The sequence below is a fragment of the Giraffa tippelskirchi genome, chromosome 7 (genome assembly GCF_054371585.1).
Source record: "Giraffa tippelskirchi isolate mGirTip1 chromosome 7, T2T-mGirTip1v1.2.pri, whole genome shotgun sequence".
Classification (NCBI taxonomy): Eukaryota; Metazoa; Chordata; class Mammalia; order Artiodactyla; family Giraffidae; genus Giraffa; species Giraffa tippelskirchi.
In genome coordinates, this window is record NC_137281.1 from 7,600,856 (window position 1) to 7,616,371 (window position 15,516).

The 15,516-nt window shown below is 46.9% G+C and overlaps 1 protein-coding gene across 2 annotated transcripts; it reads right to left on the reverse strand.

Annotated features, from left to right (window-relative positions):
* Positions 1-242: 242 nt before the first annotated feature.
* On the reverse strand, positions 243-11,173 carry DHDH (dihydrodiol dehydrogenase). 2 transcript variants are annotated; one of them, XM_081515315.1, is made up of 7 exons: positions 11,012-11,173; positions 10,454-10,565; positions 8,018-8,181; positions 5,192-5,444; positions 1,612-1,736; positions 634-787; positions 243-386 (listed from the first exon to the last, which is right to left on the reverse strand). In XM_081515315.1, the coding sequence occupies exons 1-7, from the start codon at positions 11,099-11,101 to the stop codon at positions 277-279; spliced, it is 1,008 nt and encodes a 335-aa protein (XP_081371441.1). In that variant the 5' UTR covers positions 11,102-11,173; the 3' UTR covers positions 243-276. The 2 variants fall into 2 exon arrangements, with proteins under 2 accessions (XP_081371441.1, XP_081371442.1); XM_081515316.1 differs by lacking the exon at positions 5,192-5,444 and having other exon boundaries at positions 1,612-1,821.
* Between the last annotated feature and the right edge of the window lie 4,343 nt (positions 11,174-15,516).

Genomic DNA, 15,516 nt, shown 5'->3' on the forward strand with positions numbered 1-15,516 from the left:
ATCCTTCCAACCAATTTATGTGACCTCTAGTGACCTCTTTGATGGTGGGCTCTCTCCAGCTCCTGTCCAACCACCACTGCCAAGATCTCTGTGGAAATCACCACTTTATTATTTATTTTATTTAATTTTTGTATTAACTTTGCCATTCCCTGAGGCTTACAGGATCTGAGTTCTCCGGCCAGGGATTGAACCCAGGCCCCACAAGTGACAGTGCTGAGTCCTGACCACTGACAGCCAAAGAATTCCCAGCAGGTCTTTATTTGTTCAGGGCATACATCAGCGTTTGTCTTGGGGGAAGGTAATTCCAATGGCCTTCCTCACCTCATCAAGGATGTCAGCCAGGAGCTCACTTTCCACCAGAGGAATCACAGGACTTTCCTTCAGGCCTGGGGGAGAGTGCAATTAGGGACACCCTCCTAGTCATAGCCCAAAGACCAAAAGAACTACAATTCCCAGAATCCCATGAGGCACAATAATTCATGGTTCTAACTTATGGATGCCACAGGGAGTCCTGGGAGATGTAGTTCTATACAGTTGCTTGAGTGGGTGAGGGGTAGGGAGGATACCTACCTCCACTACCAGGCTTGCCCTGCTACCCTCCCACCCTCCCACCCCTGTCCTCCACATCCTTACCTTTCTGCAGGCATTCCCGGACATGCTTGGCCTCATAACTCATGCCCATTCCATTTGTAAAATTGAACTCCTTGCCTGGGGCTGGAGGCAGTGGGAATTCCTTATGCTCCCCCTTCACCACCAGCTCTGTTGGGCTCCAGCAGGGGTCGAGGAGCTGAGAGAGGAGATAAGAGGTGGTCCTACTGCCCTCACAACAGGGCTGCTCAGGAGCCTCTCTCTTATCAGTTAAGTACTGATCACCTGCCATCCTCAGGGAGGTTTGTGTCCCCAACCAACCTAGCCCTGCCCTGGTTGCTGGGGGATTATTCCTTAGCATCAGGGTTGCCACAGTACAAGTCTGTCTTGTATGTTCATTTCCCCAGGAACAAACCTTTCTGTAACCCTATGCTCAGGCCTTGAAGACAGATTATCATTGCCTCTGTGGAATCCCCTTTGCAAGGAGGAGCAGAGACAACCCATCACCTGCTTATCCATTTTGTTTTAGCCCCAAGGAAGCCTAAATTATTCCCATACCCAAGTCTAAGTCAAAATGGAAATACAGAGATACAGCTAGGGCAAATTCTGAAGTTCCAGTTTGGGACAGGGTACAAATTATTCTGCTGAGAATAGAATTTCTTTCTAGCAACATGGCTCCAGGAAGCCCCATGAAGCTGCCATTTGATAATGCCCGTATTCTGTCCTGAGTGCAATTCCAAAGCTTATAGCTGCTCTCAGAGGGTGGTGATTAAGAACTGGTTTCTCCCAAGAAAGGACTAAGGGCTTTTGACAGACCAATGGGTTCACCCTCAGGAAGGAGCCTGGAGGTCCAAACTCTATCCCATGGCCTTGTAGCTAAGGATGAATTTCTTATCAACGGTGTGGGAAGAGGCAAGTTCAGTCACCATCCAGCTCCAACAGCCATGACTGGCCTATTCCTCTCGCTAAGGGCCCTGGTTCCCAGTACTTGGACCCATCCCAGCTCAGCCAATCGTGCCTCACCTGGGCCATGCCCTTGGTACCACTCACGGAGACCGTGTTGGAGAGCTGGGCAGAGATGCTGCAGGTGAAGCTGCCGTGGACCCCTCCTGGGTACTCGAGTATCACAGTGACAGTGTCGTCCACACCTGGGGGAAGGCACAGGACAAGGGCAAGCCTGGCCTCAAATCCTGCCTGAGTGCTTCCCTGGTGGCTCATTGGTAAAGAGTCCACCTGCCAATGTAGGAGAAACAGATTCGATCCTGTGTCTGGGAAAACGCACAAGCTGCGAGGCAACTAACCCCATGCACCACAACTACTGAACCCACGTGCTGAAGCTACTAAAGTTTGCGCGTACTAGAGCCAGTGCTCCACAAGTGAAGCCACTGCAACAAGAAACCCACGCACTGCGAGTAGAGAGTAGCCCCCAATCGCTGCAACTAGGGAAAGCCTGAGCAGCAGTGAAGACTCAGCACAACCAAAAAAAAAAGTCCCGTCTGAAGAACCTTGGGCAAGATATCTTTTTTTTCTTAAATTTTAAGTATTTATTTGGTTGCACTGAGTCTTAGTTGCAGCATGTGGGCTCTTTTAAGTTGCAGCATGCAAAATTTTTAGATGCAGCATATGGGAATCTAGTTTCCTGTCCAGGGATCAAACCCAGGCCCCCTGCACTGGGAGTGCAGAGTCTTAGCCACTGGACCACTAGGGAAGTCCTGAGATCTCATCTCTAATATGACAATGAGAGATACTGAAGCCAGAAGTAGTGATATGTCCTACCACATGGATGAACCCTGAAAACACGTCAAATGAAAGAAGCCAGACACAAAAGTCACATGTTGCAGGATTCCATTTATATGAAATGTCTGGTGCCATGTGGTCAGTCGTGTCCAACACTTTGTGACTCCCATGGACTACAGTGTGACAAGCTCCTCTGTCCTTGGAATCTTCCAGGCAAGAATAATATTTGGCAAATCCATAGAATCAGAAAGCAGATTTGTGGTTGGTTAGGGCTCAGGGGCATGGGAAAATTGGTGGGTTTTTTTTTTTTTTTTTTTGAGTAATGAAAATATTCTAGAATTGATTACAGTGCAGGAGAGATAAATTGGGAGAGATTGGGATCGACATATACACACTATATAAAATAGATAACTAATACAAACCTACTGTATAGCACAGGGAACTCCACTCAATACTCTGTAATAACCTATATGGGAAAAGAATCTAAAAACAGTGGCTATAGTATATGCATAACTGAATCACTTTGCTATATACCTGAAATTAACACAATATTGTAAATCAGCTATGAGTCCATGCTACATTTGCTGTATAATGCATGCGTGTGTGTGCTAAGTTGCTTTGATCGTGTCCAACTCTTTGTGACTGTAGTCCACCAGGCTTCTCTGTCCATGGGATTCTCTAGGCAAGAATACTGCAATGGGTTGCCATGCCCTCCTCCAAGGGACCTTCCTGACCCAGGGGTCAAACCCACATCTCTTATGTCTCCTGCATTGGCAGGGGGGTTCTTTACCACTAGTGCCACCTGGAAAATCCCATAAAATCAACTATACTTCAATAAAAATTAATTTAAAAATTTATTATAGTGATAAATACACAACTCTTTGACTATACTAAAGCCACAAAATTATATACTTTCAATGAATAAATTGTATGGTATATGAATTATATCACAGTAAAGATGTAATCTAAATAAATAAAGAAAAATATGCTAAAAAAGTAAAGAGAGAGATTTCACCTCTCTAAGCCTCAGTTTCCTCCTCTGTAAATACCTATTGTATAGGTTTGTGAGCATCAGTTACCTGATCTCTGAAATGAGGATAATAAGAAAAGCTGCCTCATAGGGCCATTTCCAGTATTACATTAAGTGCTATAAAATGCACAATGTACTAAGAAGACTATTTAGATGACAATAAGTGATACATAAGCCTTAGTTAAAAATTAAACAGAGCAGGTAAAGTACTAGCCTGGTTCCACATCAGGCAGGCCACAGATGGAGGAGTCTACTGACTCAGCCCTCTCTCTCTTTGGAACTTGGAATCCTAGTTCCACCATGTGGCATGGGGGAGCCTAATTCTCTGACCAGGAATCAAACCTGCAGCCCTTGCAGTGCAAGTGCAGAGTCCCAACCGCTGGACTGCCAGGTAAGTCCCCTGACTCAGCTCTCTTTTAAGCCCAAGTTCTTATCTCAGGTCTGCTGTGTGACCCTGGATAAGTCACCACCCCTCTCTGCACTTCAGTTTCCTAATCTGTAAAATGGGGACAAATTTAATATATCAGAAAGGTCATATCTATAATAACCCTAAAGTTATAATTTATAATAACCTTAATATTTATTAAGGTAGCACTTAATAAACGGGATCTGTTTTTATAACTACTGTTTAGCCTAGGAACTGGCCAGATGTTAGACTGAGACAGTTTATCTAAAGAGTGACCTTCATCTCATGTACTATTTTCCTGGCTATTCATTGCTTTCTGCGGTTTGCAAAGATGGCTACAGTAATTCCTCTTGTTCCTCTATGAGTGCCCCTTTGCAGTAGCTCCTTCCATCAAGAGGTAAAGTCTATTTGCCCACCTCTGAAATCTGAGCTGATGTTGGGCCATGGGACAGTGGCAAATATGATAGAAGCAAAGGTCTGAAAAGTGTTTGCATGCTGAGGTCCACCTTCCTGTTGCTCCACCTGGAACTCTGAGACCACAATATGAATGAACCTGAATTAGCCAGCAGGAGAGGCCATGTGAAGGAGAACCAAGGCTCCCCATAGAATAACCAACACATGCAAGACATAGTGAGGCCATCCTAGAGCATCTACCTCCAGTGGGACAGCCAGCCAACTGCAGCTATACAACTAAGACCAGCAGAAGAACCACTCAAGCTGAGCCCAGCCCAAATGGCCAACCCACAGGATCACAAGCTAATAAATGATTGTTATTTAAGGTCACTAAGTTCTAGGATAGTTTGTTATGCAGCAAAGGCTAACTGAGACAAATGCAAAAAATGATAATTGTTTATATTAAATAACTGCTTAGCATTTGCTTCAAAAGTTACTTTATTAACTCCTTATGATAACTCTATTATTGACATTTTACCTAATTAAAAGTAATTAGGTAACTAATTGGCAACTGATTAAGACTCAGAGATGTTGTGTCCCTTGGCCAACATCACACAGCAAAGTCCCAGCACAGACCCTGCTCACACTCTCAACTCTGAGCCCAGGCTGGAGGTGGCTTGGGTGGCTTCATATGGGAAGTTTGTCTAGCTGTCTAACCTGATTCTCATCAGGGAGGAGACTTATCCCCAGCTCACTGCTCCCAGTAAGACATGATCACTCCTATTACCATCACATAGTCCAGGATATTCCTTGGTGGCTCAGTGGTAAAGAACCCACCTGCCAATGCAGGAGACATAGGTTTGATCCCTGGTCCAGGAAGATCCCCTGGAGAAGAAAATGGCAATCCACTCCAGTATTCCTTGCCTGGAGAACCCCATAGACAGAGGAACCTGGCATGTTATGGTCCGTGGGCTCACAGAGTCAGACACAACTTAGTGACTGACCAACCAACCAACCAACTCCAGGATAGACCGTACCTGTTTCATAGCACCTTCCCACAGCTGAAATCTTCTCCGGCTTCTGCCCACCGAAGACCATGGAGATGAACTGGAGGCAGTAGATGCCAAGGTCTAACAAGCCACCTCCAGCCTGGGCCCAGTCTGTGGCCCGGTGTACATGGGTGAGATTCTTCCCAAATTCTGCCCGAACCACCCGAAGGTCCCCCAGAGTTCCCTGGGCCAGGACAGACCTCAGAGCCTCTACAGCAGGGAAGAACCGGGTCCAGATGGCCTGCAGACCACAGAGGGAAGAAAGCAGGGTGCAGAAAGAGAAGGAAAGCGATCAGGACCCAGAAGTTAACGAACCAGTTTTTCTCTCTTCGAGGACTCAATCTTGAGTGGGTACCCACTGCTCCCCAAACAAGGCCCCTCTGTCTTCCTTCCACAGCCTGGCAGTCCCCAAGCTGTGTCTAGCCTGACCCTCTCTGCCGCCTTCTCTCCTCTCCAGTCCTGCAGCCCCAAGGCCGGCCTTGCCCTTCCTTATCTGGACCATTACACCAGCCCCCCAGTGTTATGGGCTGAATTGTCTCCCCACCAAATTCATGTTGAGGCCCAACCCCTCCCCAGAACCTCCTAATGTGAGTGTATTTGGAGTGTGTATATGTGTATGTGTGTGTGTGTTTTTTTTTCTTTTTTGCCGCATCTCATGGTATGTGGGATCTTATTTCCTTGACCAGGGATTAAACATGCGCCCCCCCGCCCCCTGCATTGGAAGCATGGTATCTTGATCACAGGACTGCCAGGGAAGTTCCCGGAGGTGGGGTTTTTTTAAAGAGGTAATTACATTAAAGGTCATTAAGGTGGGCCCTTATCCAATAGGACTGGTGTCCTTAGAAGAAGAGAAAGTTAGGACACAACTCTGCCCAGAGAGACCATGTGTAGACACAGGGAGGAGGCTGCCATCTGCAAGTCACAGAGAGAGGCCTCAGGAGGAGCCAACCCTGCTGACACCTTGACTTCTCTAGCCTCCAGAGTGTAAGAAAATATTTATTTTTTAAATTTTATTTTATTTTTAACTTTTAAAAAATTTAATTATTTTTTTGGGGGGCTTCACCATGAGGCTTGCAGGATCGCAATTTTAAACCCAGGCCACTGTAGTGAAAGCCCAGAATCCTAACCACTAGGCCACCAATGAACTCCCCAGAAATATGGGAAAATAAATCTGTTGTTTCAGCCACCTGGTCCATAGGTGGCACTTTATTATAGCAGCCCTGGCAAACTAACATGCCCAGTCTCTCCCCTCCAGTCCAATCCCCACATAGCCCAGAGGGATCTTTCCTTCTCTAAGAGCTGACCCTGTCTCACCCCTGCTCAGTCCCCTTCTGTTGCTCCCCATTGCCTAACAACAGCTTGCATTTATTGGCTATATATTATGACAAGACAATATGTACATGCTGTGCATAATGAGTCCTCCCAATATCCCTGCCAGGTAGCTATCATTATGTCCGTTTTTTAAATCAGAAAACTGAGGCTCAGTTGAATCAAATTATTTGCCCAGGGTCACGGAGCTAGGAACTGGGGAACTGGAGTCTAGAGTCCTCTGACTCTAAAGCCAGAAATCTTGACCTGTCCAAGATAAATTTCATACTAAGGAAATGAAATCTGCCAATTCTCGTTCTCTTTAAGTCTTAACTCTGTTTTCCCTCTCTGGCCTATTTACCTATGCAGTTTACTTTTCTGAAAGACACAGGTCAGCCTCTACCGACAGGAAACCTCCTTGATCATCACCCAAGCTGGGACAGGGTGTCTGTCTGTGCTCCATAAACCGCTCAGTCCTATATCCACAAAAGCGCATGCCCATGGACATTGGGGTTACCTATTTCCATGACCAGAAGAGATCTTGAGGTCCTTGAAAACTGAGCCTCTGTCTTGTATGTTATGAGTCCCCAGTTCCTAGGATTGGATCTGGTACACATTAGGTGCCAATAAAAATGAATAAATAATAACTAAACAGAATTTGGGCACTGATATCTTGACTACTTCTTGGGCACATAGAACTTTGCAGACTAGGAGGCTCAGAAATACTGAGCATATGATAACTAGATAGAACATGGGGAAGTACGAGCCACTGTGACTACTAGCAGAAACTACAGCAATATGTTTAAAAACCATAATACTCAGACTTCCCTGGTGGTGGTCCAGCAGTTAAGACTCTGGGCTTCTGAAGGGGGCACAGGTTCCATCCCTGTTCAGGAAAGTTCCACATGCCTCTCGGTGTGGCCAAAAAGAAAAAAGAACCCTAATACTCCTTAACATGAAAATAGCTTGGGGTGGTGGTGGGACGGATGGTGTCATACGGTGGCCATCTTAACTTCTGGCAATAGCCATTGCTGTTGGTGGCCATTTTAATTACTGGCAATTTGCAAGATGTCAAAGGCCCCTATAGGTAGCCAAGTCTGATAAGGGTAAAAACAAAGGCAGTTTGACATTGAAGTTTGGTAGGGGGTTCCTTGGTACTTCGGATCTCTAATTCTGCAAATCCACCCAAACTAAGCCCATTGCGTTTTTTGTGCCCCTTTCACTATCGGCATCTTTTTTCGGAGACGCTGACGCACAATCCTTTAGGCGGCCACGTTTGCTAAGGGCCAAAAGCAGTGGCTCCCACCCATGGGGGGATGTTGCTAGTAGATTCCCTGACATAGCTCAACAGCATCCCGACAAACGCAAGGACCTCGGTTCATTTTGTGGTCATCTTAACTCTTGGCAATCCACCCTTGTGTTCCTCCAAAACTGTCGACCGGCAACCACGTTTAGCCATGGCAAGTAGCTCTAATGTGACATGTTGGAAGGGCCCTGCACCCTCACCTCCATAAAGAAGAGGCCTCGGGATCGGGCCTCAGCAACCATTTCGCGCACTTCCGCGGCATTCACGCCCATGGGCTTCTCGCACAACACAGCCTTGCCCGCTGTCAGGCAGAGTAACACCGCGGCCTTGTGCTGGGGGTGCTGAGTGCCAATGTAGGCCACCTCTAGGGTGGGAGGAGAAAGGTCGAGATCAATAGCCCCGCCCACTGAGACCTCCAGCACCGCCCACCGTTTAGAGGCCCCGCCCCCCCAGATTCCAAGAGCCTGAGTTCCTCCAAGCAGGCAGGAAGTCCTACCGCAGTGGTCAAACTCTAGCCTCCCATTTGGACGGAGCTAAGGGCTTCTGCTTTATTGACTATGCCAAAGCCTTTGACTGTGTGAATCACAACAACCTGTGGAAAATTCTTCAAGAGATGGGAATACCAGACCACCTGACCTGCCTCTTGAGAAATCTGTCTGCAGGTCAAGAAGCAACAGTTAGAACTGGACACGGAACAACAGACTGGTTCCAAATAGGAAAAGGAGTACGTCAAGGCTGTATATTGTCACCCTGCTTATTTAACTTCTATGCAGAGTGCTGCTGCTGCTGCTGCTAAGTCGCTTCAGTCGTGTCCGACTCTGTGCGACCCCATAGACGGCAGCCCACCAGGCTCCACCGTCCCTGGGATTCTCCAGGCAAGAATACTGGAGTGGGTTGCCATTTCCTTCTCCAGTGCATGAAAGGGAAAAGTGAAAGTGAAAGTGAAGTCGTGTCCGACTCTTAGCGACCACATGGACTGTAGCCTACCAGGCTCCTCCGTCCATGGGATTTTCCAGGCAAGAGTACTGGAGTGGGGTGCCTGAGAAATGCTGGGCTAGATGAAGCACAAGCTGGAGTCAAGATTGCCGGGAGAAAGATCAATAACCTCAGACATGCAGATGACACCACCCTTATGGCAGAAAGCGAAGAAGAACTAATGAGCCTCTTGATGAAAGTGAAAGAGGAGAGTGAAAAAGTTGGCTTAAAACTCAACATTCAGAAAACTTAAGATTATGGCATCTGGTCCCATCAGTTCATGGCAAATGGGGAAACAATGGAAACAGTTAAAGACTTTATTTTGGGGGGCTCCAAAATCACTGCAGATGGTGACTGCAGCCATGAAATTAAAAGATGCTTGCTCCTTGAAAGAAAAGTTATGACCAACCTAGATGGCTTATTAAAAAGTAGAGACATTAATTCACCAACAGAGGTCCATCTAGTCAAAGCTATGGTTTTCCCCATAGTCATGTATGGATGTGAGAATTGAACTATAAAGAAAGCTGAATCCTGAAGAATTGATGCTTTTTAACTGTGGAGTTGGAGAAGACTCTTGAGAGTCCCTTGGACAGCAAGAGATCCAACCAGTCCATCCTAAAGGAAATCAGTCCTGAATATTCATTGGAAGGACTGATGCTGAAGCTGAAACTCCAATACTTTGGCCACCTGATGTGAAGAACTGACTCATTGGAAAAGACCCTGATGCTGACTGAAAGATTGAAGGCGGGAGGAGAAGGGGACAACAGAGGATGAAGTGGTTGGATGGCATCACCGACTCAATGGACATGAGTTTGAGTAAACTCCGGGAGTTGGTGATGGACAGAGAGGCCTGGCATGCTGCAGTCCATGGAGTCGCAAAGAGTCGGACACGACTGAGCGACTGAACTGAACTGAACTGAAGGGCCTCCCTGATGGCTTAGAGGCAAAGAATCCGGCTGCCAGTGCAGGAAACTCAGGTTCGATCCCTGGGTTGGGAAGAACTCCTGGAGAAGGAATGGCAACCCACTCCAGTATTCTTTCCTGGAGAATCCCATGGACAGAGGAGCCTGGCAGGCTACGGTCCATGGGGTTGAAAAAGTGTTGGTCACGACTTAGCGACTAAACAACAACAAAACCATTGTGTACTATCACTCTATTTCCTTCAGATTATTTCCAGTCTTCTGAAATTATCGTATTCACTCACTTAGTCCTCACAACACCACCAAGAAGTAAGATTACTATTTTGCCCGTTTCAAAAATGAGGAACCTGAGAAGGGCAAGCAGAAGAGGGGAAAATGCCCACTCAGCCAATCTGACTCCAGAGCCAGACTGTTGTCCAACTACGCTGTCCTGCCTCTCCATCCAGGCTCCTCTGGAACGCAGAAGCCCGAGCCACACGGGTCGTATTTAAAACCTGAAAGGCCTCGCTCAGAAATTCGAGCCCTGTCTTTACCGCGGAGGTGTGGCCCCTACTCGCTATTTCATGCTGGACAGATAATTTCAGACGAAACCGGTTCCTATCGCCCCGCCTCCCAGCCCGGAGTCCTTTCGGCAGCCCAGAGGGATTGGCTCACCGCGCAGAGCCTCGTTTCTCCTACGGAGCAGCCTGAAGGCAGCGCCCCCGACGCCCCCTCTCCCCCGCCGCCGCCCGGGCCACTCACCCACGTCTGGGTCCTTGGCCAGTTCCTCATAGGATCCGTAGGCCTTGGGGATGTCGTGTTTCTTAGCAAACTCCTTCGCCCGGCTCAGGTCACGGGCCGCTACTGCCACTACCTAGAGGGACGCCTGAGTCAGACTGGAGGGGCTGGGGCAGGAAGGAAGACGGGTGGATGGGAGGAAGGTGATGGAGAAGGCCTCGGGGCGGGGGAAGGGAGAAATTAACAACGCCCAAAACGGGGCAAGGGGGATGTGGTCCTGGGGGATGAGGTGACCGGGGGCTGGACACCTGGGTTTGGGAAAAAGAGATCTGAGGCAGACGATTATTCAACCCCGATTATTAAACTCCTTTTAATATTTAAATTTCTTCCTTACACAACAAAACAGATCAAGACTCTCCCAAACCTCGCGTAATTCGTGTTAAAAAGACAGAGGGGAGAAAAGAGTGATACGGATTTTGAGGTTGTTTCAGGGCCTTGTGGGGCTTGCAAGTCCAGAAGCCTAGTTCCCTCCTCCCTCAGACCCCCGCCCATTCTTCCCCAGGTCTCTGAGAGAGGGAGGACCTGGTGCTCAGAGCGAGGCAGCATCCGCAGCATCGTCGTGAAGTCGCTGGAGATAAGGCCAGCCGACACGATGCCCCAGCGAAGCGCCATCGCCGCAACCCGGAGTCCCAAATGTCCTTACTTTTTCCCGGCGGGAGTTAAGGACCAGATGCCCGGCGCTCCGGGGGGCGTGGCCCTTTTCTCCGCCCCCATTGCTCCTACGCCGCTCCTCATTGGCCACGGCGCCTGTGCGCCCTGCCAGTCCCAGGGCAAAGGGGACGGATATTTAATTCTAGCATCCCCATTGGAAGAACGCACCGAAGGCTCCGCCTAACAGGATGGAGCAAAAACCCTTCGAGAGTCGTCTCCCCTAGAGACTAGCCACGTGACAGAAAGAGAGGCGCTTTCTTTTCCATTCAACTTCGACCCTTGGAACTTAACCTCTCTTTTGTTCAGAAAACCGCGTACCCTTAGGAATTGTCCAGAGGGAGAGAGAGGATAATAATAGCAAAGGTAATATATTCACTAATTTTTATATTTCTTAACTGAATATTTATAGAACGCCCGTGGAGGTCCAAGGCCCCTAGCTAGCTCCGAGCTTTCCTTTCCCCATCCCTAATTTCTCACCACAAACCTGCGAATGAGATTCTATTGTGCCCTATTTACAGACGCAGAAACAGACCCAGAAAACCACGATCGTTTTTAGCTAGGAACGCGAACAATAAATAAAAAGACTGGCCAACTTCACCCACAACAAATTAGTCAATTTTCCTTGTAGACATTTAATCTGCTGTCGCCTCCTTCTCCTCCTGCCCTCAATCTTTCCCAGCATCAGGGTCTTTTCCAGTGAGTCTGCTCTTCACATCAAGTGGCCAAAGTACTGGAGCTTCAGCTTCAGCATCAGGCTTTCCAGTGAATATTCAGGGTTGATTTCCTGTAGGATTGACTGGTTTGATTTCCTTCCAGTCCAAGGGACTCTCAAGAATCTTCTACAGCACCACATTCGAAAGCATCAGTTCTCTGATGCTCAGTCTTCTTTGTGGTCCAACTATCACATCCATACATGACTACTGGAAAAACCATAACTTTGACTGTATGGACTTTTCTCAGCAAAATGATGTCTCTGCTTTGTAATATGCTGTCTAGCTTTGTCATAGCTTTCCTTCCAAGAAGAAAGCTACTTTAAAAGAAAAATTCATGGCTGCAGTCACCATCTGCAGTGATTTTGGAGCCCAAGAAAATAAAGTCTGTCATGGTTTCCACTTTTTCCCTATTCATTTGCGATGAAGTGACAAGACTGGATGCCACGATCTTAGTTTTTTGAATGTTGAGTTTTAAGCCAGATTTTTCACTCTCCTCTTTCACTAGAGAGCTTCATCCAAGAGGCTCTTTAGTTCCTCTTCACTTTCTGCCATTAGAGTGATATCTGCATATCTGAGGTTGATATTGTTGATATTTCTCCTGGCAATCTTGATTCCAGCTTGCAAGTCATCCAGCCTGTCATTTTGCCCGATTTACTCTGCAGAGAAGTTAAATAAGCAGGGAGACAATATACAGCCTTGACGTACTCCTTTCCCAATTTGTTGTTTCATGTCCAGTTCTAACTGTTGCTTCTTGTCCAGCATACAAGTTTCTCAGGAGACAAGTAAGGTGGTCTGATATTCCCATCTCTTTAAGAATTTTCCACAGTTTGTTGTGATATACACAGTCAAAGGCTTTAGTATAGTCAATGAAGCAGGTGTTTTTTTCTGGAATTCTCTTGCTTTTTCTGTGATCCAGTGGACTTTGGCAATTTGATTTCTGGCTCCTCTGTCTTTTCCAACTCCAGCTTGTACATATGGAAGTTCTCAGTTCACATACTGTTGAACCCTAACTTGAAGGATTTTGAACATTCACTTGCTAGCATGTGAAATGAGCACAATTGTACGGTCTTTTGAATATTCTTTGGCATTGCCTTTCTTTGGAATTGGAATGAAAGCAAACTGTTTACAGTCTGTGGCCACAGCTGAGTTTTCCAAATGTGTTGACATATTGAGTGCAGCACTTTAACAGCATCATTCTTTAGGATTTGAAATAGCTCAGCTTGAATTTCATCACCTCCAGTAGCTTTGTTTGTAGTAATGCTTCCTAAGGCCCACTTCACTTCACACTCCAGGCTGTCTGGCTCTAGGTGAGTGACCACACCATTGTGTTTATCTGAGTCCTTAAGACTTTCTTGTATAGTTCTGTGTGTTCTTGCCACCTCTTCTTAATCTCTTCTGCTTCTGTTAAGTCCTTGCCGTTTCTCTCCTTTACTGTGCCCATCTTTGCATGAAATGTCCCTTGCTATCTCCAATTTTCTTGAAGAGAGTTCTAGTCTTTTCCATTCTGTTGTTGTCCTCTATTTGCTTGCATTGTTCACTTAAGAAGGCCTTCTTACTGTCTTATTTCTCTGGAACTCGGCATTCATTTGGGTCTATCTTTCCCTTTCTCCTTTGCCTTTTGCTGCTCTTCTTTTCTCAGCTATTTGTAAGGCCTCCTCAGACAACCACTTTTCTTTTTTGCATGTCTTGGATGATGCAGGTCATAATGGTGGAAACACTAGGCAGTATAGAGGCGGGGGTTGGGGGCACTCGTAGCCCAACCTGAAGACCAGGAAAGCCTGGGCAGATGAGGGCATGATTGAAATGCATTTTGAAAGATTTTTGAAAAGAGTGGATTTATTTACTTACTTATTTCTGGCTGTGTCGGGTCTTCATTGCTACACGCAGGCTTTCTCGAGTTGTAGAGATTGGGGGCTGCTGTCTAGTTGTGGTTCACGGGCTTCTCATTGCAGTGACTTCTCTTGTTGCAGAGCACAGGCTCTAGGTGTGCAGGCTTCAGTAGTTGCAGCACAGAGGCTCATTAGCTGTGGCTCTCGGGCCCTAGAGCATACCTGGGCTTAGTTGCTCCACAGCATGTGGAATCCTCCCAGACCAGGGATCGAACTAGTGATCCCTGCATTGGCTGGTGGACTGTCATCCACTGCACCACCTGGGAAGTCCTGCATTTTGCAAGATTTTGATGTAGGTTTTCCTGGTATAGAAACTGGTATAGAAACTTCTGTCTGGCCTTCCAGACAGAAGAAACAACCTATGCAGGAAAAAAGCTGAATCCAGTTAGAACTGAGAGCTTGGAGCACAGGGGACGCATGAAAGATTCATTTACAGAGAGTAATTGGGCCATTTGTGAAGGGTCGGAGAGCTCACCCTGCAGGTGATGAAGTGTGAAAGAGAGGGGAAAGGAGATGATGAGCTGCGTCATATTCAAATGTTAGAAAAAAACCTGTGAAATTAAAGGTCACACAGACACTGTCGGCCAGGCAATGACTGGGTGGATGGTGTGCTAGGAAGAAACCAATAGCATTTATACATTAACTCATTTGTTCATTGGAATTTTTTTGAGTGTACATGCTGTGCCAACCCCCCAAACCCCCGCCCAAACCAACCCCTCATCATTCTTCAGAGAGCGAACTTTGGATCCAGCCTGCTGGGGTTCCAGTCCCCACTCTGCCACTTACTAGCTGTGGGACCTCAGGCAAGTGTCTTGGCTTCTCTTCCTTGCCTCATCTGTAAAATGGGAGTGATGAATGTTACCTCCCAGGGCTTTTGTGAGGATGAAATGAATTTTATTTATAATATATAATGTGTTTGGAACAGCACCTGCTACATTATAAGTATTATGGGACTGTTAGCTACTGTGTATTCATTTCCATCTGTTGCTATAAGAAATTACCCACTATCAGTGGTAATATTAGGGTTATACTATGAGAGTTCTGGTGGCTGCTCAGAGCTCATGAAAAAGGTGAAGAGGCACATGATGGAATAATTTCAGCAGACTCTGCAGTGGAGGAGCTGTCTGAATTGTCTGGGACCTGGTCCTGGCATGACTAGGGCAGGAAACTATTGTCCCAGACTGTGGGGACTGTAGAAGCTCCCTAAAGCAGGTGGTTGGGGTCTGGGTTGGTCTGCGTTGGTCTGCATAGGAAATGTACAGTCACTCACAGCTGAGTGGTTTATGATCTCTAGCAACTAGCTAACTCTGGGAGGGGCAGTCCCTCCAGAGTCTGCAAAACCTCAGATGTTGAAACATCAGAATCACATGGTTACTACAAAGTGGGAGCAGAGACCCAAATATGAGGTGAAGGCAGAGTTGGAATCCCTAGCTCCCTATTTTTGTCTCTCCCTTGAGATTCCCAAATCCTCTCAATCCACTCTGAGTCCTGGCTACAGCACGAACTGCAGCTCCTATGTGAAAGAACATTCCAAAGAGATAGTCATTGTTGTAAAACCTTTGCACACACAGATTAAAAAGATCATTTTCAGATTACACACGAAGGGCCAAGATAACTGTCGATTTAAGACTAGGATGAAATTCAGACAGGAGACAGGGATGGATGGTGTTGGTCCAGGGCAGAGGTGACTCCATTCTTGACCATGTATGCAGGGGACTCTGTTGTATGAGACAATGAACTTGATGCTCCTTTTGGAATTTAGATCCACTGGAGG